Source organism: Hyaena hyaena, unplaced genomic scaffold, assembly GCF_003009895.1.
Source record: "Hyaena hyaena isolate Hyena2069 unplaced genomic scaffold, ASM300989v1 scaffold_96, whole genome shotgun sequence".
NCBI classification, from domain to species: Eukaryota; Metazoa; Chordata; class Mammalia; order Carnivora; family Hyaenidae; genus Hyaena; species Hyaena hyaena.
In genome coordinates this window covers 607,618-634,388 of record NW_024080729.1, presented here as the reverse complement: position 1 = coordinate 634,388, position 26,771 = coordinate 607,618, and the positions used below count along the sequence as shown (strand labels likewise).

At 38.5% G+C, this 26,771-nt stretch overlaps 1 protein-coding gene across 1 annotated transcript in view; it reads left to right on the top strand.

Moving 5' to 3' along the window:
- DNAH8 (dynein axonemal heavy chain 8) overlaps positions 1-26,771 on the top strand; it is a 318,105-nt gene that overhangs the window by 154,293 nt on the left and 137,041 nt on the right. Inside the window, exons 50-57 of the mRNA XM_039235325.1 lie at positions 7,370-7,512; positions 7,977-8,111; positions 8,757-8,879; positions 15,245-15,458; positions 17,987-18,096; positions 21,995-22,158; positions 24,243-24,435; positions 25,858-25,980. Coding sequence (XP_039091256.1) covers positions 7,370-7,512; positions 7,977-8,111; positions 8,757-8,879; positions 15,245-15,458; positions 17,987-18,096; positions 21,995-22,158; positions 24,243-24,435; positions 25,858-25,980 — 1,205 coding nt within the window. The remainder of the gene's footprint in view (positions 1-7,369; positions 7,513-7,976; positions 8,112-8,756; positions 8,880-15,244; positions 15,459-17,986; positions 18,097-21,994; positions 22,159-24,242; positions 24,436-25,857; positions 25,981-26,771) is intronic.

The following is a 26,771-nucleotide window of genomic DNA, read 5'->3' as shown; positions in this document are numbered from 1 at the left end:
CACTGGCCAAAGACTGAAGAATTGGTGTTTAGAAAGTGTGAAACACAGAATTGCCTAGACTTAGAGGACACCAGACACATCTGTGAGTGGAAGAATCATGCTGAAAATAAGGATTAAGTGAAAGTTTGTGTTTTAAAGGGCTTTATAAAGAGACTGAGATAAGTGAATGTTTTTCAGCTGGGCATCTTTAATCAGAATGACCAGTAATTCTATGTGTGATTAGATGCTATTAAAGATTTGGGTCCATAAAAGGGGGCTCTAACTCCAAATGCAAACCAACACTGAAATGCATCCTTAAATCTACTTACGAATTCTGTTACAATCCAGCACCGATCAAAAGATGGTTCTTTGAAAAGATCAATAAAATTGATACATCTCTTACCAGAGATATCAGGGGAAATAAAGAGAAGACATACATTACTGCTGTCCAGATTGAAAGGGGAAACATCCTCACAGGCCCTGTTGACATTAAAATATAAGAAGGGAGTGCTAGAAACAATGTTTTGCAAGTACATTTGATGATGTAGATGAAAAACATACAACCTCATTGAGAAGAAGTAGATATCCTACATATCCATCCCCAGATTCACTAAAATGTATAGTTAAAAACCTTTCTACAAAGAAAACTCCAGGCCCAGATGGGTTTACTGGTAAATTCTACCAAATACCTAAGGAAGAAATAATACCAATTGTACAAAAACTGCTTCAAAGACATAAATTGTAAGGAAGAAATATATCCCAGACCATTTTATAAAAATAATGTTATCTTGATATCAAAACCAGAGAAACACCTTATAATAAAAGTAGGCTGTAGATCAGCATGTCTTAGGAACATTGACCCACATTTCTTTCCTTTTCCTTTTTATATTTTAAGTAGTTTCCACACTGAATGTGGGGCTTGAACTCATGACCCTGAGATAAAGAGTTGTATGCTCTACCAACTGAGCCAGTCAGGAGCGCTGACACACATTTCTCAATAAAGTTTTAACAGGTTAAGTCCAATGAGCATTTATTCTATGAATGGAAGGTTGGCTGAACTCTTGAAAAAGCAATCAATTTATTTTGCCATATTAACATACTAAAAACCAAACACACCATCAGTCATCTAAATAGATGCAGCAAAAGCATTTGACTAAATTTAACCCTTTCGTGATGTAACTCTCAGTAAACTAGGAATAGGAGCTTTATCATTTTGACAAAGAGATCTACAGAAAAGATAACATTATACTTACTTATTGGTGAAACTCTGAATACTTCCTTCCCAAGATTAGGAATAGGACAGAGATGTTCTTTCTCACCACTGCCATTCAAACATTGTACGAGAGGTTCTAGTCAGTGCAGTAAGGCAATAAATAAACAGAAACATACATATAAATAAAACATCTCCAGATTAGAAAAGAACAAGCACATCTCTCTTTATTTGTAAATGATATGACCATCTGTATAGGATCCTCAAAAAAGTTATTAGAACCAGTGAATTTGTTTAGCAAGGTCATAGGATGAAAGGACAATATACAACAATAAGTTGTATTTCTATATGCTCACAACAAACAATTAAAAATTGGAATTTTAATATATTATTTAAAATATCATCTGAAACTTAAGCAACCGTCAAGTTATTATAGACTGCTGTGTGCAGAAGTGTTATATACAAGCCTAATGGTAACTGCAAATCAAAAATCAGTGATAGATATGCAACGAATAAAGAGAAAGGAGTCCAAATATATCACTTAATAAAGCCAACAAGTCATGAAAGAGAAGAAAGGATCAGAGAAAAATTACAAAACAACTGTAAAACAAGTAACAAAATGGCGATAAATACATATCAATAATTACTTTGAATGTAAATGGACTAAATGCTCCAATCAAAGGAGAGAGGGTGGCAGAGTTGATAAAAAACAAACAAGACCCATCTATGCACTGCCTGCAAGAGACTCATTTTAGACCTAAAGATATCTGCAGATTGAAAATGAGGGGATGGAGAACTGTCTATCATACTAATGGACGTCAAAAGAAAGCTAGAGTAGCCATACTCATATCAGACAAACTAGATTTTATTTTTAAAAAAATTTTTTAATGTTTATTTTTGAGAGAGAGAGACAAAGCATGAGCAGAGGAGGGACAGAGAGAGAGGGAGACACAGAATCTGAAGCAAGCTCCAGGCTATGAGCTGTCGGCACAGAACCTGACATGGGGCTCGAACTCACAGACCACGAGATCATGACCTGAGCCGAAGTCGGATGCTCAACCGACTGAGCCACCCAGGCACTCCGACAAACTAGATCTTAAACCAAAGACTGTAACAAGAGATGAAGGAGGGGAATTATATCATAGTGAAGGGGGTCTATCCATCAAGAAGATCTAAGAGTTGTAAATATTTATTCACCCAAAATGGGAGCACCCAAAGCCATAAAACGGTTTATTAACAAGCATGAAGGAACTAACTGATAATAATACAATACTAGTAGGGGACTTTAGTACTCCACAAACATTGATACACAGATCATTCAAACAGAAAGTCAACAAGAGAACAGTGGCTGTAAATGATACACTGGACTAGATGGATTTATTAGCTATATTCAAACATTGCATCCTAAAACAACAAAACACACTTTCTTTTTGAGTGCACATGGAGTATTCTCCAGAATAGCCAAAAATACACTTTCAATTACTTTATCAAGCAAATGAAAGCAATCTTAATTTATTGGCTTTTTCTAGAAATTAATGTACAGTAAAAATTTAATAATGTATATGGAAGACATGTAATTAAGCATACATACGAAAGAAACACGTATCGAATGTTCAGAAACAAAAGTACAAATAAATAGCAATGATAAAACTTTGAAAAAAATAATGCACATTGCAGTTGTGGAAAGTACAATTCTTAATATATACATAGATTTACTTACTAGAAAGCCATCTCTTTAAAATTGCACAAATATGGGACCAATAAAACATTAATTTTTATGGCATATAATACTATAATCCTAGGGCAGCTTTCTGCCTACCTCCAGGACATAAAACACTTAGGTCTGTAATATAATGAAAGGTATGCTGTACTGTTTAAGAAAGATTATCTTCCTCAACTCTCATTAACCTGTAGTAATCTTACAAAAGGCTAGACAGGAAATTTCACAAAAAGAAATATTAAACTATCATTGTGCCCACTCCATGCTGACGAAGCAGCCAAAAATGGGCTTAAAAGTAAATGTGGTGAGACACATTAATATTTTTGATGCTTTTTTATACTAAATATCATTTCTTCTATAAAAGCACTGCAATTAACCATGATTGGCAGTCTCAGCACAAGGAAAATCCTAGCAAAACGGATGGAGAGTTTCTGCTTACCTTATTTCCATGAATAAAATATTTCAGGAGATAAGAATTTATAGAAAAGAAACATTAATGGTCAATCCACTAATAGGGTGTCTCCTGGCAGCTGCTGGTAAGTCAGCCTACCCCCATGCCTACCATCAGCTATCGAAGGACATCTCTACCCTACTCCACTCAAGCACAATAGTTGTAGCCAGAGTTTTCCTATTAATCCACTTCTACTCATTTATAGAACAGAACAAAACCATGCTTAGGAGCCATCACAACCCTATGTACAGCTATCTGCGCCCTCACACAAAATGGTATCAAAAAAATTATTGCCTTCTCTACCCCAAGTCGCCTTGGACTTATGATTGTAACAATCAGTATTAATCAACCCTGCTTTGCATTTCTACACATTTGTACATGCACATTTTTCACAGCTGTAGTGTTTATATGTTCCGGATCGATTATTCATAGCTTGAACGACGAACAAGACATCTGAAAAATAGGCGGCTTATATAAATCAATACCATTTACCACTACGTCCCTCATTGTTGGGAGCCTCGCACTCACAGGAATACCTGTGTGTGTGTGTTTGTGTGTGTTGACATCACAACAAATACGAGTTACTGATGAGAAGGCAGTTGCTGTATCTGATGTATAGTGCATGACTAGGAATAGGCCTCTCAGAATCTGTAGGGTCAGGCAGACTCCTAGTAAGGAGCCAAAATTTCATCATGCTGAAATGTTGGATGGAGCAGGGAGGTCAATGAATGATTCACTGATGATTTTGATGAGTGGGTGAGATTTTCGGATGTTGGTCATTAAATTCTTGTAGTTGAAGTACAATGATGGTTTTTCAGACAATTGGCCATGGTTAGATTCCATGTGGGAATAATGATGATGTACATTGTATTTATTTTAAGTAGTGTTGTTGTGATTAGCCTTGTTGGTTTGTCTTCAAAGCCTTCTCCAATTTATGGTGGGTTTGGTTTAATTGTGGCTGGTGGTTTTGGTTATAGAATTGTATTGAATTTTGGGGGCTCTTTTTTAGGTCTAATGGCCTTTTTAGTATGTCCCCATACTATATTTATTTCTTTGTACCTCTTCCTTGTGAGGAAAGCAGGCCCATTTTAAAGGAGTGTGGCTCTCCTGGAGGTAGAGGCAGGGAACAGGGTCCTCTGCCCTCTGCACATTTCTGGACTCACTGGGTTTCTCAGGCCTCCAGCTCTGGGCCACCTCTGGCCTGTCTTCCCATCCCCATCCATCTTAGCCTCCTTCCAGTGCTGCAAGGGGAAGACACTCTGCTTAGAAAACCACACCCAGCCCTCATTTCTGTTCCACTGGTGTCGTGATTTGCGTCTGTTGCATTGAAACTGGAAAGCAATATATCAATTGCTTTCCAATTTTTGTTCCCTCCCCCTACCTACACCCCCAACACACACAAAAACAAATAATCCAGTTCAAAAATGGGCAGAAGACATGAACAGACACTTCTCCAAAGAAGACATATAGATTGTTAACAGATACCTGAAAAGATGCTCAACATCACTGATCATCAGGGAAATATAAATCAGAACTACAATTAGATATCACCTCACACCTATCAGAATGGCTAAAATCAACAACACAAGAAACAACAGATGTTGGTGAGGTTGTGGAGAAAAGGGAAACCTCTTGCACTCTTGATAGGAATGTAAACTAGTGTAGCCACTGTGGAAAATAGTATGGAAGTTTCTCAAAAATTTTAAAACAGAACTATCCTATGATCCAGCAATCGTACTACTGGGTATTTACTCTCAAAATATAAAAATGCTAATTCAAAGGGATACATGCAACTCTGTGTTTATTGCAGCATTATTTATTTATTTATTTATGAATATAATTTATTGTCAAATTGGCTTACAAACAATATCCAGTGCTCATCCCAACAAGTGCCCTCCTCAATGCCCATCACCCATTTCCCTCTTTCCCACCACCCCCACCCACCTTTAGTTTGTTATCTGTATTTAATAGTCTCTTGTGGTTTGCCTCCCTCCCTCTTTGTTTGTATCTATTTTTCCTCCCTTCCCTTCCCCCATGGTCTTCTGTTCAGTGTCTCAGGATCCACATATGAGTGAAAACATATTATATCTGTCCTTCTTTGACTGACATATTTCATTCAGCATAATACTTTCCAGTTCCATCCATGTTGCTGCAAATGGCATGATTTTATTCTTTCTCATTGCCAAGTAGTATTCCATTGTATATATAAACCATATCTTCTTTATCCATCAGTTTATGGACATTTGGGCTTTCCATAATTTGGCTATTGTTGAAAGTGCTATTGCAGAATTATTTATAATAAATGATGGAAGCAGCCCGTGTGTTCATTGACAGATGAATGGATAAAGAAGATATGGTATATAGATACACAATGGAATATTATTCAGCCATAAAAAGGAATGAAATCTTGCCATTTGCAATGACACAGATAGAACTAGACAGTATAATGCTAAGCAAAATAAGTTAGAGAAAGACAATTACCATATAATTTCACTCATGCATGGAATTTAAGAAACAAAACAGATGAGTAGATGGGGAAAAAGAGAAAGACAAACCAAGAAACAGACTCTTAACTGTAGAGAATAAACTGATGGTTACCAGAGGGGAGATGGATGGGGGGATGGGTGAAACATATGGTGGGGATTAAGGAGTGCACTTGTCATGATGAGCACTGGGTGATGTCTGGAACTGTGGAATCACTATATTGTACACCAGAAACTAACATAACACTCTATGTCAACTATACTGGAATTAATATTTAAAAAATTTTTAAAAATGTATCTGATTCAATCCAGAAAACATAAAGGACTGTTACAATTCCATAATAAGGGGCAGACAGCCAAGCCAAATTTTTAAAAATGGGCACTATAATTAAATAGATGCTTCACCAATGAAGATTTTTTAATGGTGAAAAAAGCACATGAAAAGATATTCAACATCAGTGGTTACCGAGCAAATGCAAACCGAAACTAGAATGGGCTATGATTACACAGCCACTATAATGACTACCATGAAAAGATTGGTAATACCAAATATCAGCAAGAGTGTGGAATAACCAGGACTCTCATATAGTACTCAATGGGATAGCCACTTTGGAAAACGTTTTTCAGTGTCTTAAAAGTTAAACCTATACTTACCATATGACTTGATATTTTGCAAGGAAATTTGAGATTGAGGTTATTCCTCCAGTGATGAATATTTTCTTTGCTACTGTCAAATGTGTGCTCCTCTGCTCTGTTTTCATGCATACTGTGTACACAGTAGTTTTTTTGGTACAGCCCTGAATCATAATATATATTTCTAAAGACATTTAAAATGCCAGTTGAAATGAAAAGTGCCATACAATGCAAGTAATTTAATTTAAATGCCAACAATGTGAAGATCTCTGACTCAGTTTACCTAGCCAATGGTGATTATAAGGCTTTGTAGATTGTAAGGCACATTCCAGATATGCTAACATGTAAATACAATTTTTTTTAGAATTGAAGAAATGTGGTAATAATAATTATTATACCAATAATATGAGTCAGTAAATTACTGGTTATATAATATCAGTTAATAAATTAGTAGTTACTTTAAGTCAATAAGCCTGAGCACTTTATTAATTAGTTTTAGGGCTAGGTTGGTTTTTCCCATTTCTCATGGCAAACATTCTACATCTACCAACCCCTTTTTGGTCTTTCCCATCCTTTCAGTTAATGAGGGTTCCCTACTAGATACTAAACATGTCATTGGCTTTACCAGTAGCCAGTTCTAATTCCATTTCAGGCCAGATCTCTCCAGATGAGTGATTTAGAAATTTAAAAACTGACTTTACAAAGAGGCGAAACAACTTTAAATGATCAAATGCCATATATATTAGATAAGCAGATATGTTAATATATTTTTGGAAAATGTTTTAAGTGTCCATATGATTCTGTTGGATGTTTATGACATTTGCAATTTTATATTGGGAGATACTTTTCGAAGAGTGCAGTTTTATTAAGATGAATTTTTACTTACTGTTTAGGTGATTGGGAGCATTGGAATAAGAAACTGCAGCCCTATTATTATCCAACTGATAGTATTCCAGAATATTCATCAATTTTGGTTCCAAATGTTGACAATATTAGAACAAATTTTTTGATAGACACCATTGCAAAACAATATAAAGTAAGTTCGATGGTTTCTTAGCTGATCACAAACCTGTATGAAACACATCCCTTTTCACATGCTACAGATAGAAAAATTAAATTCCAGCACAAGGGGCCAGAAGCAGTGTCATTTAAGGGAAACATGTTTGGTGAATGAACCCCAGGATATACCCCAACTGAGCTGCTGACTTCTGGCTTGCTAAGTTCGGAAACTGTCATGTGCTCACAAAGTCCCTCATTCTCCCATGGTCACGTGAATATTTACCCATACTTCTTTCCAGCACAGTTATATAGTACACATTTCACATTTAAATCTTTAGTGTGAAATAAATAAATCTAGGATTTATTTTGATGTGGCTCTAATTCTAAAAAGTAATTAAAAATTAGTCATATGAATTTTTAGAACGAAAAATGGCTGCTAGAACCATAAGATATTTAAAATCAAATACAACCCCTTTCACCACGATTATTCTATTATTGCAGGCTGTTTTGCTCACGGGAGAGCAGGGGACTGCAAAAACTGTAATGATTAAGGCCTACTTGAAAAAATATGATCCTGAAGTACAGTTATCCAAAAGTCTGAACTTTTCATCTGCCACAGAACCAATCATGTTTCAGGTAAAACCCATCATTTGCTGAGGTAATCAACATCTTAAGTGTTTTGAGTGGTGGTTACAATAAAATGTGTTTGCATATAAAAGCTGGTGTGTGTGTGTATGTGTGTGTAGGAAATGGGGCTACACCTGGCATTCAGCTACTGGCTTTCCTAAGGCTAAGATGAAAACCAAAGCCAAATAGCATATTTTGATCTAATATTGAGGCTGAAGCTGAACTTTGTGCATAAAATCAATGATTAACATTCTAATAACTTATTTTTTTGAAATTTTGCAATGTCTATTTTTTTAGTTTATTTATTTTGAGAGAGAAACAGAGGAGGGGGAGGGAGAGAGAGCATGCATGTGCATGTGAGTGGGGGAGGGGCAGAGAGACAGGGAGACAGAGAATCCCAAGCAGGTTCTGTGCAGTCTGCGCAGAACTCCATGTGGGGCTCCATCTCACAAACCATGAGATCACGACCTGAGCCGAAGCCAACAGTCTGATGCTCAACCAACTGAGCCACCCAGAAGCCTCTATGATATCTATTTTAGTAATGATATTTATGCATATTAAGTAATTCAATTCTACTCTGAGAGACATGCTCAGCATTTTTAGGAATATGGGTTGAAATGTTAACACTTAAGACAAACCATTTCCTCTTTCCAGAGAACCATTGAAAGCTATGTGGATAAGCGAATGGGAAGCACATATGGGCCACCAGGAGGCAGAAAAATGACTGTATTTATTGATGATATTAATATGCCGGTGATTAATGAATGGGGAGATCAGGTATGACGAAAATATCTCCTATAGATGGTAATTAATCAATATTTTTAGTTATATATAAAAAGTGTCAATAGACTTCATCTTATTAAGCCTCCCTAGTAGCAGTTCTGTCTTGTTTGACTTCTCTGGTATAACTGACATTCTCCCTTCTTGAGGTCCCTATGGGCTTTTCAGCAATATGCCTGCCTGTCTCTCTGGCTTCCTGATTTTAGTGACCTTTCTGGCTCCTCTCTTCCTTTCCCCAGGGTTTTATTCTTGCTCTGTTACCTCTTATTCTACATATTCCCTCCAAGGAATACCTGATTTAGAAAATGCCTTTTTTTCCCTTTTAACTCTGCCATGCACGTGTCCCCTTTGTGATCATCTGTCAACCCCAGAGTCATTCCCCATCAGAGAATCTCACTGATGCTGTCAGGGTTCTGCATGTTCCTTGTGGGATTCTCAGTGCCTCCCTCCCACCATTGCCCACTGCCTCATCATTTACATCTACCTGGAGCCTACCAGCACCCATCCCATCCGGCCTTTTATCTGGGTTCACCTCAGATACTTCCAGGAGGTCCAGATTCCCAGGTCTGTGCTCACCCAGAGACTATCCCTCAAATACCTCTGTACAACCCTTCTCTGACCTCACTTCCTACTTTTCACACTCCTGAAACCTTTCATTAAAAAAAATTATTAAATGTTTGTTTATTATTGAGAGAGAGCATAATGTGCATACGTGAGTGGGGGAGGGGGAGGGGGAGACAGAGGATTCGAAGTGGGCTCTCCTGTGACAGCAGAGAATCCAATGTGGGGCTCGATCCCATGAACCATGAGATCGTGACCTGAGCTGAAGTCAGACGCTTAACTGACTGAGTCACCCAGGTGCCCCCCGAAACATTTCTTTGTGCTCTTAGAAGCCACAGTTCATTGACCGAATTCTTGTAAACTCAACCTCTCTGAACTTTTCCTTTACCTTCTTACTCTAATGGAAACCTGGGAGGCTGCTTTCCTCAGTCAAGTTGAGCCCCTGGACCGGGAGGTGGGGAGATGTCCTCCCTGCTTCTTATTGTCCCTGTGGGCAGATCTGTCCACCTCATGCTTCCCTTGTTGCTGTCACCTCAGACCCTCAGACAACACCCTGAAGATTTCCCTTCCTGGACCACTGTTACTCTCCCTTTCACTAGGGCCAGCATCATGCGTGTAGAAACTGAGCTGACACAGTGACTCACACTGCACGTGGCTTAATGCTCTGTAGCCACCAGTATGAATTTCTTAATAATTACTTTTGAAAAAAGAACCTTACATTTTCATTTTGCCCCAAGCCCTACAAATTATGCAGCCTGCTTGTTATAGGTCTGAGTGATGCCAATACCAACATATGTGATCTTGCCCTCTTAGATTCTCCCATGATGATTGTGTCTTCTACCCTGTGTGAATTAGGCATTCAGGCAGTCATACCTACACCTTGTCATTATCAAGAGCTGTGATCCCTTCATTATCTCGGTTTCAAGCATTTTGTTCTCTGATTACCATGTCCACTCTTTGTAGCCTATTCCCTCCACTTCCCAGATTCAATATAGAGCTACCATGATCCACAGTGCCCACCATCATTTTCTCTCATTTCCTCACTTCCTTCCTTTCCTAGCTGAAATTCCAGGACCCATCATTATAATCACTGTAGCATACACTCTCTACTCACCTGTAAAAGCTTTAACCCCATTAAAGCCTTGTTGAAACTCTGCCTGCTCTCCACCCATCTGCACCTATGCAGCTAAACTTGGCTGGAGAAAACCACACAATTCCGGCTTCATTTTAAAATCATCATCATGGAGGCACTTGAGTGGCTCAGTCAGTTTAGCATCTGACTCTTGATTTCAGCTCAGGTCATGATCTCCTGGTTTGTGGGATTGAGCCAGGCACTGGGCTTTGTGCTAACAGAGACTGTTTGGGATTCTCTTTCTCTCTCCCTCTCTCCTTGCCCTTTCCCTTTTCCCTCTCTCTCTGTCTCTGTCTCTGTCTCTCTCTCTCACACACACACACAAATAAATAAATAAACTTAAATCATCATCATGGACCTCAGCTTCCATTCAGGCTGCTTCTCTGTGAGATGACTATTTCATACTTTCTTCATTTTCTTGGACCTCTAATTCCTCCATTTCCTTAACATTTGCTGAGCACAGATGTATTGCAGCTTTCTTCCAATTTCCTGAGAAGATTGACTTTTTCCTTGTGTTTGTTTACTATCCATACACTGTGCTCAATTTCTGTGTTCTGAAGGTTACCCTAGACAGTATATCCTGCATACACAGATAATGAAAACTAAAGATAAACACTTTATTCCTGTCTTAAATATCCAATGACCTTAGAACACTTTAATTTCCTTTATCTTTCTCCTATCATTTTATTGTCGATTTGTATTTTAAGTCTCCCTCTCTTCTTAAAAAAAAACCCGTTTTTTTACATTTATTCATTTTTTAAAAAATTTTTTTTTAATGTTTTTATTTATTTCTAGGAGAGAGAGAGAGAGAGAGAGAGAGACAGCATGAGCAGGGGAGGGTCAGAGAGAGAGCAAGTCACAGACTGAAACAGGCTCCAGGCTCTGAGCTGGCAGTCAGCACAGAGCCCGACGCGGGGCTCGAACCCACGAATCGCGAGATCATGACCTAAGCGAAAGTCGGACGCTTAACCGACTAAGCCACCCAGGCGCCCCTACATTTATTCATTTTTGAGAGGCAGAGAGAGAGAGCATGAGCAGGGGAGGGGCAGAGAGGGAGAGGGAGACACAGAATCTGAAGCAGGCTCCGGGCTCTGAGCTGCCAGTACAGAGTCCAATGCGGAGCTCGAACTCATGAACCATGAGATCATAACCTGAGCTGAAGTCGGACACTTAGCCGACTACGTGAGCTACCCAGGTGTCCTTCTCTCTCTTTTTTTTTATACTCCCACAAGACATTATTTTTACTTTTTTATATATTCACTCTTCATTTGGATTACTGGCACATTTACCACTTTCTTTGCTCTTTATTCATTCTTCCTTCTTAGGCCTGTGTATGGTATGTTCCTTCTGCTTTTAGAATCTACTTTAGAGAAGATCTTTTAATGACTAATTCTTTGTCTGCAGATGTCATTTCATCTTCTTTACTTGAAAGACATTGTTGCTGGGTGTGAAACTCTAGATTGGCAGTTATTTTTTTTTCATCATGTTGAATATATTCTTCCCATTTTCTGTTTTTCTTTTGCTGTTGAGAAGTCAGCTACCCCTTAATCATGGCATGTCTAAACTTAATCTGCCTTTTCTTCAATTGCTGCTTTTAAGACTTTCTCTTTGCTTTACTTTTCTATAATCTCTTCTTTTAAAAATGATGTTCCTTGGTGTATATTTATTTGTACTTATTTGCTTGGGACTCACTGGACCAACTCATGAATCTGTGGTTTGGTATCTTTCATCAGTTCAAGAAAAGTTCCAGTCTTTATATCTTCAAATATCACTTCTGCCCCCCTTTATTTCCCTTCTTCTCAGGGTCCTATTGTATATTAGACTTTCTTCTATGCTTTGTATGTTTCTCTTTCTCCTTTGTACACCGCAGACTTTTCTCTCTCCAATGCTTGTGGTCTTTCTCCAATGCTTGTGGTCTAGATAATTTCTCCTCTTCTGTCTTCCACCTAGCCAATTTTCCTCTCTGCTTTGTCTAATATGCTGTCAAATTCATCCACTGAGTTTTAATTTCAACTACTGTTTCTTTTCTCTTTCATATATGTTGTCATGAGCATAGTTGTTTAAAAGTATGTGTCTGTTAATTTCAGCATCTGAAGTCTATGTAGTCCTATTTCTGCTCTTTGTTGTTTTAATAGTTCTTGGGTGTGTTGAACAAGTCTTATTTTCTGTATCTTTGACTACTTGCTAGATCATTACCCTTGAAAAATTATCTGTGACTGTGTTTTTTTAAAAAATTTTTTTTAATGTTTTTATTTATTTCTAGGAGAGAGAGAGAGAGAGCGTGAGCAGGGGAGGGTCAGAGAGAGAGGGAGTCACAGACTGAAACAGGCTCCAGGCTCTGAGCTGGCAGTCAGCACAGAGCCCGACGCGGGGCTCGAACCCACGAACCGCGAGATCATGACCTAAGCGAAAGTCGGACGCTTAACTGACTAAGCCACCCAGGCGCCCCTCTGTGACTGTGTTTTGAAGCCTAAGCTGGATGATATGCTCTCATCCAGACAGGTTTTGAGTTTTTTTCTGCCAGATCCTTAAGAGCTTTTTCAGTCAGGATCACCTCCAAGCAAGGCTAAGATTGGAAAGTTTCTGGTCCACTTAGGCTATGCATACGGAGGATGCGAATCTGTGCAAGTGTCATCCTCAGGCCACAGCTTCCTAGGGAAGTCTCTTATTTTTCTTTTTTCTTTCCCTTTTTCTCCCCCATTCAGTACAGATCCAAGACAGACTTCTCAGCAGAAGGTGAGAGAGTAGTGGCATATTAAGATATCATCTGTAAGCTGAAGAGCTTTTGAATATCAGACTTACTTAACCAATTAGGGATGTCTACTTGGATCTCAAACTTAACATGTCCAAAACCAAATTCCTGTTCCTTCCTAAATCTGCTCCTGCAACATTCCTCTCCATCTCAAGAAATGGAAACTCCACATTCAATCTGTTAGGGAATCATGTGGGCTCTATCTTCAAGCTATATCTAAGATTTTACCACTACTGGTTACCTTCATTGCTAATACATGTTGTAAGCCACCATCTCTCTTCCTTATCATTACAAATGCTTCCTCATTGTCTCCCCATTTTCTTTGCCCTTCTCAACCTGTTCTCACATCAGTACCCAATTAAAACATGGATCATATCATGACACAGGTCTCTGGTCAAAATCCTTCCGTGAGACTTGTAGAATATAAATGCCAAAATCCTTACCATGACCCAAAGACCCCACATTAATTGACTCACCTTCCCATGATTCTGTCCCAAACACATTTATTGGTCCTTGTAGACACTGGGTATAATGTTCACCCAGAGCCTCTATGTTTATTCTTTTCTCCTCTCAGAATATTCTTTCTCTAGATAGCTAAATGGTTTGCTGTCTCACCTCCTTCAGGCAATGAGGTTATATATTCTTTGGTTGTATGTCATGTGAGGTGAATCCCCCCTTGCTCTCCATATTCAGTCACACCCTGAAACACTGCCTATTTCCTTTCTCTGCTTTATTTTCCTCCAAAAACTCATACCATTTTATTTGCATACGTATATACATACTAGCATACATGTATATATATTTTTTTCTCCTCCCACTAGAATGTACACTCCATGAAGACAGGAATTTTTGTCTACACTACAACAGTCATACACACAGTAGTCAATAACACAGTCGTTAACACAATCAACTCAGTGTTGAATGAAAGAACGTCATATTTGAGGTGGTTGCATGTCATCCACTCAGAGATACCTAATAGGAATTTGCATACACAGACATGGAGCTTAGAAGGAAATCTGAAGCTAGTTACAGAGTTGAGATTCTTTAGGGTATAAGGTGGATATGACATCCCCTAAAATAGTCAGAAGAGAAAAAGCCAATGATAGAACTCTCTAGAACAGTTACATGAGAGGGGTTGGTGGAGAAAGAGTGACAGGAGGTGAACCAGGGTCACAGGTAAACCTGTGGAAGAATTGAGCCTCTGAAACTGACAGAGGAAAAATTTTCAATAGGGAAGAAGTGTTAGCAGTGTTAGAGTCTGCAAGAAAGGAAGATGAGGACATAAAATCTAAACCCAAAACATTCAGTCATATTCAAGGGTCAGGAATAAAACTATCCCACATTCTGATTTAAAGTATTGGAAATGTTGATACTTGTAACTCCGACTGCTGTTGTAATTGTACCAAATATTTTGTAACTTGCCTACTTAGATTTCTTTGGAGATCCATTTTATCAAGGTGGTGAAGGGTACACTGAACTTGTTCCAGATATTTAGCTTATGGTTTCATTCATGAGTGATAGCATTTAAATATGTTTTTAAAGTTTGTTTATTTATTTTGAGAGAGACAGAGACAGCACGAGTGGGGGAGGGCCAGAGGGAGAAGAAGAGAAAGAGAATCCTAAGCAGGTTCCCCTCTGTCAGCACAGAGCCCTATGTGGGGCTTGAACCCACAAAGCTATGAGATCATGACCTGAGTTGAAACCAAGAGTTGGACACTTAACAGACTGAACCACCCAGGTGCCCCCATGAGTGGTAGCATTTACATCAAATTACCTTGCTGGTGACTATCAACATTCACAAGCACTTCATTGATTAGAATTGACTATTTTCTTCTAATTTCATGTGTACTATTTTGTAGGGGCCATGCAGGAATACAATAGTGATATGTTACTAAAGTATCACTGTAAACATTTCAGGTAACCAATGAGATCGTGAGACAAATGATGGAAATGGAAGGAATGTATAGCTTGGATAAGCCTGGAGACTTCACTACTATTGTCGATGTGCAGCTCATAGCAGCAATGATCCACCCTGGAGGTGGTCGAAATGATATTCCACAACGTTTAAAACGACAGTTTACTGTGTTTAATTGCACATTGCCTTCGAATGCTTCAATAGACAAAATTTTTGGTATGACTATTCTTGGTGTTACATTTTTTTTTACCATATTACATAATGGACATAAGCCATGCAAACCCTTATTTAAGAGATAAAAGGCTCTGTCTGAAGTAGGGATTAAGTATCTGAAATTGAGAACTGAATACTGGAAAAAGGACTAAATGTTAAGAAGACTCATGTTTATAGCCTATTCTAAGATTCAGGAATATTTAGAAATAACCTTGTTGAAGTTTAGCTTTAAAGTAAGCAAACATTTGTGTTTTAGTTTTCATGACACGATTGAGCAGAGAAATTTGGGTGAGTGAATGACAGCACATGTATTATAGGATAACAATATAATACATATAGCTATATGTAGCACTTTGACATGTTAATTAAATGGGATTTTTAATAACAAATTTGGGCTCATATAAACTGTTTCATTAAAATTTGTATATATAAAGACATATAAGAGAAACTGAAATGTATATGTGGACATTAATTGGCTTAGTAGGTATTGTAGATTAGAGGGAAAGGGCAGATTTTTAGTAAATGGTACTGGGATTTTAGTAATTGGTATGTGAAAATAATTGAAAATTAACCCCTACCTCACATCAATTATAAAATCAATACAGATGGGTTAAATATCTAAATATAGAAAGTAAAGATATAAAATGTTTGGAAGAAAATATGGGAAAATATCTGAATGACACCTGGGTAGGAAAAAACTTTTTATTTGTTTGTTTGTTTGTTTAAAACTTATTTCTTTTAAGAGAGAGAAAGAAAAAAAAAAAAACATGAGCAGGGGAGAGTCAGAGAGAGTGGAAGAGAGAGAGAACCCCAAGCAGGTTCCATGCTGTCGACACAGAGCCTGAAGTAGGGCTTGCTATCATGACCTGAGCTAAAATCAAGAGTCAGACACTTAACCCATTGAGTCACCCAGGTGCCCCTGGAAAGAGCTTTTAAAATGAGACTCACAAAGCATAAGCCATAAAGAGAGATGACAAGTTTGACTAAATTAAAATTAAGAACTTTTGTTTATCTAGAAAGCAATATTTAAGCGTGAAAAGACAAGCCCCAAAGTGGAAGAAAAAATTTCAACATGTAATAAAATGAAAAAGTTAGTAATCTGCATAGATTAATCTGAAAAACAAATCCTGTGAATTAATCAGAGAAAAGCAATCATCCTAATAGAAAAATGGACAAAAAACCAAGCACTTTAAGAAGAGGAAAACAAATGGCCAATAAACAAGTGTGAAGATGAAAGACATTAGTATTCAGGAAAATGCAAATTTAAAACACCAAGGAGGGGCGCCTTGGTTGGCTCAGTTGGTTAAGCATTGGACTCCCTTTTGGCCCAAGTCATGATATAACGATTTGTGGAATCAAGCAGTGTATTGTGCTCAATGTTGACAGGGTGATGCCTGCTTGGGATTCTCTCCTTCCCTCTCTCTTTGCCCATCCCATGCCCATGCATGCATGCTCTAGATAGATAGATAGATAGATAGATAGATAGATAGATAGATAGATAGGAAGTACATCAAGGAAATACCATTTTATACCCACTTGATTTGCAAAAATGAAAAATCCTGACAAAATCAGGCATTGGGGAGAATGTGCAGGAACTGAGACACTCACCTCCTACTGGTAGGTATATGAATTGTGACAGGCCCTGTGGATAATAACTGGACCTCATTACTGGTAAAGCAGAATGTGTGGACACCCACAGCAATTTCATTTTGAGGCATATGACAGTTTATCATTTGTTTCCTCTATGATTTGCACTTTCTGAGTTTCATTTAAGAAGTCCTTTCCTATCCAGAGGTCATGCAGATATTGTGTGTTTTCTTCCAAATATTACAGTTTTGCCTTCCATATTTAAACCCTTAACCCATTGTTACTTGATTTGGCACATGTGTGCCACAAGACATCCAAGAATGTTTATAGAACAATGTTCATGATTGGCCAAAATCTTGAGACAACCAAGTGTTTATTGACGGTAAAAGTGGATCCACGCATGGCAGTCTAGGCACACAGCCTAATGCCATTATGCAGCAATGAATATGAACAAACACAGCTACGTGCTTCAATGTGGCTGAAGCCCAGAAATGGGTTGAGCAAAAGAAGCAAATCCCACCAAGGAATATATGATATGAGTTTATCAAATTAAACTTCAAAGTTGAAGTTACAGAAAAGGCTAAAGATCAAACCCTTAAGTGGGCAACGCTGTAAAGAAAAGCAAGTCACGGCATCTTGCTCGGTGAGAGTAGTGACTGCCTCTGGGGGAAGGATGGGGCTATGGGCAGCGACAGGCAGACAGGGGCTTCTACGGTACTGGGGCAAGGTTGTGTTTCTCAATCTGGTGATCCGCGTGGGAGTGCTTATTCGTTACACTGTCTTATACACCCTCCAACATGATGAATACTGAAAACTAAACATGGAAAGAGAAATGCTTAACGTCACCCAGCTTAGTTGATCTTGTACTGATTTATCACTGGGATAAACATGTACCTTGTAATCTTTCAGTAAGCTTGTGCCTTCAATCTTGTTTTATTTTCCAGGACTTATTGGCTGCGGGTACTTTGATCCTTGCAGAAAGTTCAAACCTGAAATATGTGAGATGATTGGAAATTTAGTTTCAGCAGGCAGAGTGCTGTGGCAGTGGACTAAGGTACAGAAGTGGCGTCGTCTGTAATAACAGAAAGTCAACTATTATTCGACCTGTTCTCACCTTGTGGCCCATGAACTTATCATCATATCATGGAGTAGTGGGTTTTCTGTTTTCTTTTTGTTTTTTTTCAGCAAAGACAAATTAGGTGCTCAAATAGATTTACAACACCTTTCCTTCCAGGGAGCAAATATTCTGAGTGGATGATGCTTTCCATATGTATGAGATATTACTATAAACCATACACGATATCCAAGATAAAGTAGAATTTTGCTAAAATGAGGATACTGCTTTTCTGCTTGTTACTCTGATTTGTATGTCAGACACTCACATATTTCCTGACTGACTGAATACATGGATTTCCAGATTTTTTTTTAGCTACCCGAGACTTAAAATCTAACTTGTGTGAGTCTTGAGATGGAGTGGGAATTAGTAAATGGATGGAAGTGTACTCAACAAAGTAGACTAGATTTTAAGACACAGGGTCAGTGCCTTAAGTAAAGCCCAGCAAATGTAGAACTGTCACCAAGAAGGCTTAAAGCAGACTCGTGAAAAAACAATGACATGTAGGTCTGAGGTAAAAACAAGGAGGAGGTATATGCCAAAAACATTCATTAGGCCAATTACACACATCTGGGAGGAAGCTTATATCCTGGAGAAATCTGGAGGGTGCCAGCCTCTCAGATTCCTGGGTGGACGAGGGGGGTGGGATTTCTAGATACAAAATTATCAGGGGCATCTGGGTGGCTCAGTTGGTTGACCATCCAACTTCAGTTCAGATGGTGATCTTGCGGTTCATGAGTTCGACCCCACATCGGGCTTGCTGTTTTCAGCACGGAGCCCACTTCGGATCTTCTGTCTCCTTCTCTCTCTGCCTCTCTCTCTCTCTCTCCCTCCCTCCAAAAGAAATAAACATTTTTAAAAAAAAGAATTATCAGAAGAGGAATTGGGTGTTTCTTATGAAATGTTCCGTCCACACAGCCTCCTATGGTGAATATATATATATATATATTTTTTTTTTTTTTTCCTGAAAAGCTTTGGCCTTCTGCGTGTCTTTTCCATCAAAGCTTCTTTTGTTATACAAATGTTTACTGCTTCCATTTCCTCATCTTTCTTTACCTCCCTAATCTGTTTTGCACAGGCTTTCATTCCACTGCTCTCAGCAAGGTTACCAAAGACCTCAGTCTTGCCAAATCAAATCTAAAGGTTGATTTCTTCCTTTTACTTGACTCTTAGCAGCATTTGATGTAAATTATCCCTCTTGACATTCTCTTCACTTGGCTTCCTAGGGACCTCATGTTCTTGGTTTTCTTCCTATCTGACAGGCTATCTTTTTAAAAGTCCCCCCTCTTCTTCCCTTCCTTGAGATGCTGGAGTGCATCTGATCTTGATGATAGGCCCACTTCCCTATATCCATTCTTCACCCAGATGGTCTCTCCAGCTTCAAGGCCTTAAACATCGTCTCTGTGCTGATGACTTTAAATTCAGCTTCCATTCCAGGCCTCTCTGCTTGGCTCTATACTTATTTCTATCTGCTTAGTAGACATCACCATGTAGATGTCCAATAACCATCTCAAAGTTCATGTGTCCAAACAGAATCCTCAATTGTCCTTCAATATGACCTTCCATCAGACCTTTGCCTCTTGGTTGATAGCAATACCAATTATCCTGCTCCTTAGGCTAAAAATCTGGTGCCTTTCTTGATTTGTCTCCCTCATCCCTCTACCTCCAATCCATCAGCAAGTCTGAGTAACTGTGCTTTCAAAATATATCCCAAGGCTGGGCTCTCTCTGCCATCTCAGAATAACTACCCTTGATAGATGCTTCCAGCACCTGCCCTCTAGACTTGCTTGCTTCTTGCCCTCCTAGAGTCTGTTCTTTACACAGTTCTAAAATGCTTTTTAAAAAGTAAACTGGAGATCCTTAATCCCTCTTAAAACCACCAGTAGACTCCCAGGTACACTTACAGTGAAACCCAGTGCCTTGCTCCTGCCTGTGAAAGTCCATCTGAACTGGCCCCTGCCTGCTTCTCTCCCCAGCTGCACTGCCCTCTCATTGTTCCTTGAACACCCCATGTTTTTCAGGCCCCTGGGCCATCATATACTCATCCTCATCATTCTTACCTCCAGAGGGGTTTTCTCAGATCATCTGGCTCCATCACAGGCATTTTCTGTATCTCGACCCTACTTTATTCTTTCTGACCGTGACTTGGGTCATTATTATTTGTCAGTTTGTTTGTTTACCAATATATTTGTTTCTTGTTTATTGCCAGACTCCCCTACTAGAATGGAAGCTCCCGGAAGGCAGTGGATTGAGCTGCCAGTTACGATGGTATTTTCTTAGTTACTATAGTGTCTTCTTACAGGCAGCCAGAGATGCTCAATAATAGCCATTGAATAATGAATGAATCTTCCTCCCTCTCCAATCCCACAGAAGCTGCATCCCCCTTTTTATTTTGTATCTTTTCCTCAAACCTCCCATCTTCACAAAGCATTTTTAATTATTGCATACCACTTCACCTTTACATTACTTTACACAGCTTTAAAGCAGAAGCCCGGTGAGAAAAGAAAGAAGTTGACAAAAGTGGAAAGGAATGAAGCAGGTTAATGCATGAGAAGAAGAGGGGAAAATGGAATTTATTTGATTCTCTTTAATGATTGCTTGAGTTGCCGATAGCTGTCATCACAGCGGTCGTCTTTTCCAGCAAAGAAATAAGCAATATTCATACAGCCTTTATTTCTGCATATTTATAATGTAATTTTACATTTTGGTGAATAGACTGAACATTTTAGCTGTGAATGGAACTGAACGAAGAGGGAAATTGAAGGATAATTGATAAAATAACACTTGTCTTCATTCTGTCTTCCCTGGCTACCTGCTGTCTTAGCATACACTGTGAATTAGCCTGTAAAAATTAGGCTATGAGCTCACTGGAGTACTTTTTCAATGTAGAAAAGGCATATACCATGAATAGGTCCTCGAGAAAGCATATGCTTCCCTGAATTAATCATGTGGAGAGTTTACTTGGTACTGCCAGAATTGTTGTCACATTCAAAAATGATGCTAATGGTGTGAATTACAATCTTTACCCATGGCCTGTAGTGCTCCCCACACCTAGTATACCTCAAGTGTATTCTTTAACATGTATCTCTCCACATAAGAATGTGTCATTGTTATCACTTTGCATATTTGGATTCTGAACTTGGTAAAAACAATAAGTAAATTAGTGTTCAAACAAAGAAACGAAACCCAGAAAAGCTACCTCGTCATTGTAGCTCATGTCGGACTTGCCTGTCCACTTATTATAGATATATAGATATATGAAGGCATGTTGATTGAGTTTAGATCTCCACAGTGAAATCTAGATGGTGATATTCAGATATATTGGTGGGAGTCCAAATATGCTTAAGACCTTAAAGCAACCTGTGGAAATAGTCCTTATTGACTTTAGAAGTGAACATTCCTTGTTCTTAACTGCATGGCAACCAGCTCACATTCAGTTTTTTGTTATGACATACTTCCATATAGACACTAATATGGTTAACAATGATTAGTAACGGTCATTCCTGCAACTCACATAGTTCATAAGAATTCAGTGGAAAGCGACTTGTTCAAAGCCAACTTGTGGTGATAGAATAGGCATTGGAATTGGGATCTAGACTGTTATTCTTGAATCGATCCTATTCAAGGGATTATGCTCTTTGAAATTCTATGTGGGTTTATTTATGATGTGTTTTTCTCATCAGTGCTATGATAAAAATACGAACTTATTCTTGATTTATTTATTTAGCCTATTTGATTTAAAATAAAATTTGTGAAATGAAATAGTTCTAAAAGCAGTTCTGCTTTTAATTTTATTTGAAAAGCAAACTGAGAGCATTACATTTTTGTCCACCTCTAGGTGAAGATGCTGCCAACTCCTTCTAAATTTCATTACATTTTCAATCTTCGAGATCTTTCCAGAATTTGGCAAGGAATGTTAACCATAAAATCTGAGGAGTGCGATTCGATATCCATTCTCCTATCACTTTTCAAACACGAGTGCAACAGAGTAATTGCCGACAGGTGTATATGACAGCACTTGAATTTAAATGTACTATATAAGAAGTTGACACTGTGAGCCTAATTCCTGCATTACCTACTCAAAAAATTAGAGTATTGTCTTCATTTGCTCCGGGGCTTGTGAAGCACTGATTTCATTTCCCACCTGCTGGTCCCCTTGAAAAATGCTCTGCCAGTTTACTCCAGGATTATTTCTACAGGGCACCTTTTCAAATCACTACATCAACAGGGACTTGGGAACATTCAGAGGCAAATTTTAGTTATGTATATTTTCTAAGAAGTTTGAACTCCACGTAGGTTTTACATGGAGAAATCTGGGACATTGGCCCTCAGCTTCCTCCTCTATAAAATATGGATGGTTCATATCTTCTGCCCATTTCTTCACTGGGTTGTTTGTTTTTCGGGCGTGTAGTTTGGTGAGTTCCTTATAGATTCTGGATATTAACCCTTTATCTGATATGTCATTTGCAACTATCTTTTCCCATTCCGTTGGTTGCCTATTAATTTTCTGGGTTGTTTCCTTGGCTGTGCAGAAGCTTTTAATCTTGATGAGGTCCCAATCATTATTTTTGCTCTTGATTCCCTTGCTTTTGGGGATGTGTCAAGCCCCTCTGGAAAACAGTGTGGAGGTTCCTCAGGAAACTAACAGTAGAACTCCCCTATGACCCAGCAATAGCACTGCTAGGAATTTACCCAAGGGATACAGAAATGCTGAGGCATAGGAGCACATGTACCCCAATGTTCATAGCAGCACTCTCCACAATAGCTAAAACATGGAAAGAGCCTAAGTGTCCATCAACAGATGAATGGATCAAGAAGATGTGGTTTATCTATACCATGGAATACTACATGGCAATGAGAAAGAATGAAATCTGGCCATGTGTAGCAACATGGATGGACCTTGAGGGGGTTATGCTGAGCGAAATAAGTCAGGCAGAGAAGGACAAATATCATATGTTTGCACGTATAGGAGGATTAGGAGGAACTTGACGGAGGAACAAGGGGGAGAAGAAGGGCGGAAATGGTGGGGGAAAGGGAGAGAGGCAAACCATGAGAGACTCTTGAATGCTGACAAAAACTGAGGACTGATGGATGTGGGGGGGAGGAGGGGATGGGCATAGAGGAGGGCACTTATGGGGATGAGCACTGAGTGTTATGTGGAAACTAATTTGGCAATAAACTATTTGTAAAAAAAAAAATAATAAAATATGGATGGTAACGCTATTCTTAACAACCTGTAAGGGCGTACCACAACATCGCATATGAATGTGGTACTTGTCAAGTGTTGGGCCCCCTCCTTCTGTTCTTCCCCCTCTGATACTGTAGATCTGAAAAGGACCTTGGTGCACTGTGTGCCCACAAAACCAGAAGGAGGACACTCACCCACTACTGACTGTCAGTCTTCACTCCTATGGCAAGTTTTAGGGAACTTTGACCCCACCTAAGTCACTCATCTGTATTGTTAAAGAAAAAAAAATATTCCTGGCACTTGTTAAAACAATAATGCACACAGACTTTATTCAGGACTATTGTGATGGGTATATGGACCACTGCAATGGGGTTTTGTAGTGGAAGAGGCAAATTGAGCTTAACTCCAAATGCAATAAGAAAAGAAGTGGGAATTTATAGCCAAGGATCAGTTTAGAGAAGGTCAGTGGATGGAAAACTCCTAAGAGGAAATATCAAGGGTAAAGGAGGGATCACTGGGAGGAGATGGGGAATGAGGAATTTGGTCAGATATTGGAAGGTGATCATATATGGGGAGTGGAGGATTCTTAAAGTAAAGCCACTTGGCAGAATTCTTTGTAAAATTGGGTGATGCCGAGAAGGGCATGGAAACCCGAAAGTCAAGTTCTAATTGGAAAGAAGGTTCAGAGGAGCCTGAGATTGCTCAAGGAGAGATTCTTTGCCAGTATTTTCTATAAGTTATACTCAGTGTTATAACTCTCCTGAATGGAGTTAGGTCCTTCCTCTTTGTGATGGAGGTGCAGGATGATGCCTCAGAAGAGGTGGAGGGAGTTTGGACATGTTCAATTAGGAAACATGCCTTTATATTTTGCATTTTTACTCCCACACTTTTCTTTCAGATTTATAACTTCTGAAGATGAGCAGTGGTTTAATATCCATCTTGTTCGTGCCATTGAAGAAAATATTAATCCAGATGTGGCATCTTACATTCTCCCCGAACCATACTTTGTAGATTTTCTCCGGGAGATACCTGAACCAACTGGTGACGAACCTGAAGACACTGTGTTTGAGGTACCCAAAGTTTATGAATTGGTATGTATTTTTTGCCTTTTAAAAGAGGTTTTCGATCACTCACCCAACTAGTTATTTCTGCCTACCTTGGAGTCCCACCATGGAGTTGTTGTAGCCTCTTTGTTAGTTATATGTTGGGCTACATGTCATCATACACCAAGGAAAATATTTCTTTCAATGAAACTTAGAAGCAGTCCATTAAAGTCAGGTATAAGACAAAGATGCCTCCTACTATCACAATTATTTAATATTGTTATGGAAGTTCTAACAATGAAACAAATTACCAAAAAATGTAATTATCAGATAGGAAAAAACAAAAATACTGTTTGCAGATGATAGGATTATTTCTTAGTATAACATAAAAGAACATAAAATCTGTTTTAACTACTAACAGTTCAGTAAGATGACCAAGTATAATATAAATATCAAACTCAACAACTATCCTCTATGCCAGAAGCTTCCAAGCTTCAGCCCACTGCCTATTTTTTGTTAGATTTGTGAGCTAAGAAGGGTTTTTACATGTTTAAATGGATGGGAAGAGAATCAAAAGAAGAATGATATTGTGTGACACGTGAAAATTATTTCGAATTCAAATTCAGCGTTCATCCATGAAGTCAGAACACAGCCATGCCTATTTGCCTATTTATTATTGCCAAGGACCGCTTTTGCACCATGAGGGTGGAGTCGAATCGTTATGACAAACCATATAGACCACAAAGCCTAATCCTGCTCTTTATAGAAAAAGTTAGCCAACTCTTGCCAACAATCACAAGATAGAAAATATAACATCAAAGTCCTTCATTCAACAGCAACAAATATGTAAAACATCTAGGAATAAACTTAATGATAAAACTTGACTTGATTAAATGACCACACATTAAATTTCACGAAATCTATACGTTAATTTAGAGAGAGAGAGAATGTTCTCCCTAAGTTAATGTATAGGTTTCGTGAAATTTGAAACGGGACTCCAAAAGGATTTTTTAAGCAGAGTCACAAAAAAGTAATTCCGAAGAGTTAATTCAAAGAGTGAAATGGCAGAGAAAAAAATTTACAAAACTAATACATGAATATTCAAAACCATTTGACCACATCAGCAATGTAAAACTTCTGTATTTTTAAAAATCCATAAACAATATTAAAAAGCAAATATAAACAGAGAAATAGTTGTTACATTCCAATCATAATCCCCAGGGATCGGAGTTGGTGCTGGGGTTTGTGAAGGGAAAGGTCAAGGAATGATTTCGTACTGGAAACCAGTTAATGCAGTGAGGTTTCAGGCCTCGGAAAATAGAATTAACTAAAAGTCAATGGAATCCATGACAAATTTTTGGAAATCCATTAGATTAAAAAAATTAGAATTACTTTTGAGTGCCGTTACAAGTTCTACTTTCATAGGTTTTGACTCTTAAATATTATTTTTCTCTCTCTCCCTGCCCACAGATACCATCCTTTGACTTTCTGTCTGACAAACTCCAGTTCTACCAGAGACAATTCAATGAAATCATTAGAGGAACATCTCTTGATCTAGTGTTTTTTAAAGATGCAATGACTCATCTTATTAAGGTTCTACCTATTGACTGTTTACTGACATAAATAGATCATGTAAAAAGCTTAGTAAATTTCATGATGTTTTGAGAGAAGAAATGTATACAGTCAGGTAGTATTTAGAAGAATGGCCTTAGGTTGAGTCCGTGCACTGTCTCAGAAAACAAAGGCTTAATCAGAAACCCCTTAGCCGAATCCACCTACACAACAGCAAATGTTGGGCAAATTGATGGGTTTTGTGTTCAGAGCTTTTGACACCTTGAGTTTTACCTTTCTAGAAAGTAAGCTTACAGAACTCTGTGCATAAATAGTCCTTCCTCAAATTTTATTTTGATATAATGAGAATCCTGTTCCCCATGGAGGAAAACTTGCTACTTTTCAAAATGTCAGTTTCATGATCAGCTTACAGATTATTGGCAAACTGATGGGGAAGGGGTGAGGCAGGTACACAGGAGTGGTGTAAAAACAGAAACCAATTAGAGGCAACACCCAAAGGAACATGCTTTGATTCAAGTCTGAAAGGCTACAGAAAGGAGCTGTTTGTTTATATACAATTGAAAAGGAGTTTCTCCAGGAAGTCAGAACAGAGGAGGGAGTTTTGATAAAGAGGAGGCAGCTTACTCTGTATTTATTATGGATTTTTCTTTTGCAAAGTTGGTGAATTTCCAGATATCCTAGGGCTTTTTCACATGCTTTCTTTCACTCAACAAGTAGTTATTGAGCACTCTCTGATGAGGTCTTGGGGGCCTGGGATCCTGTTCTGGTGCACAACCGCCTAAGTGATTAACATGTTAAAAAATATTACGATA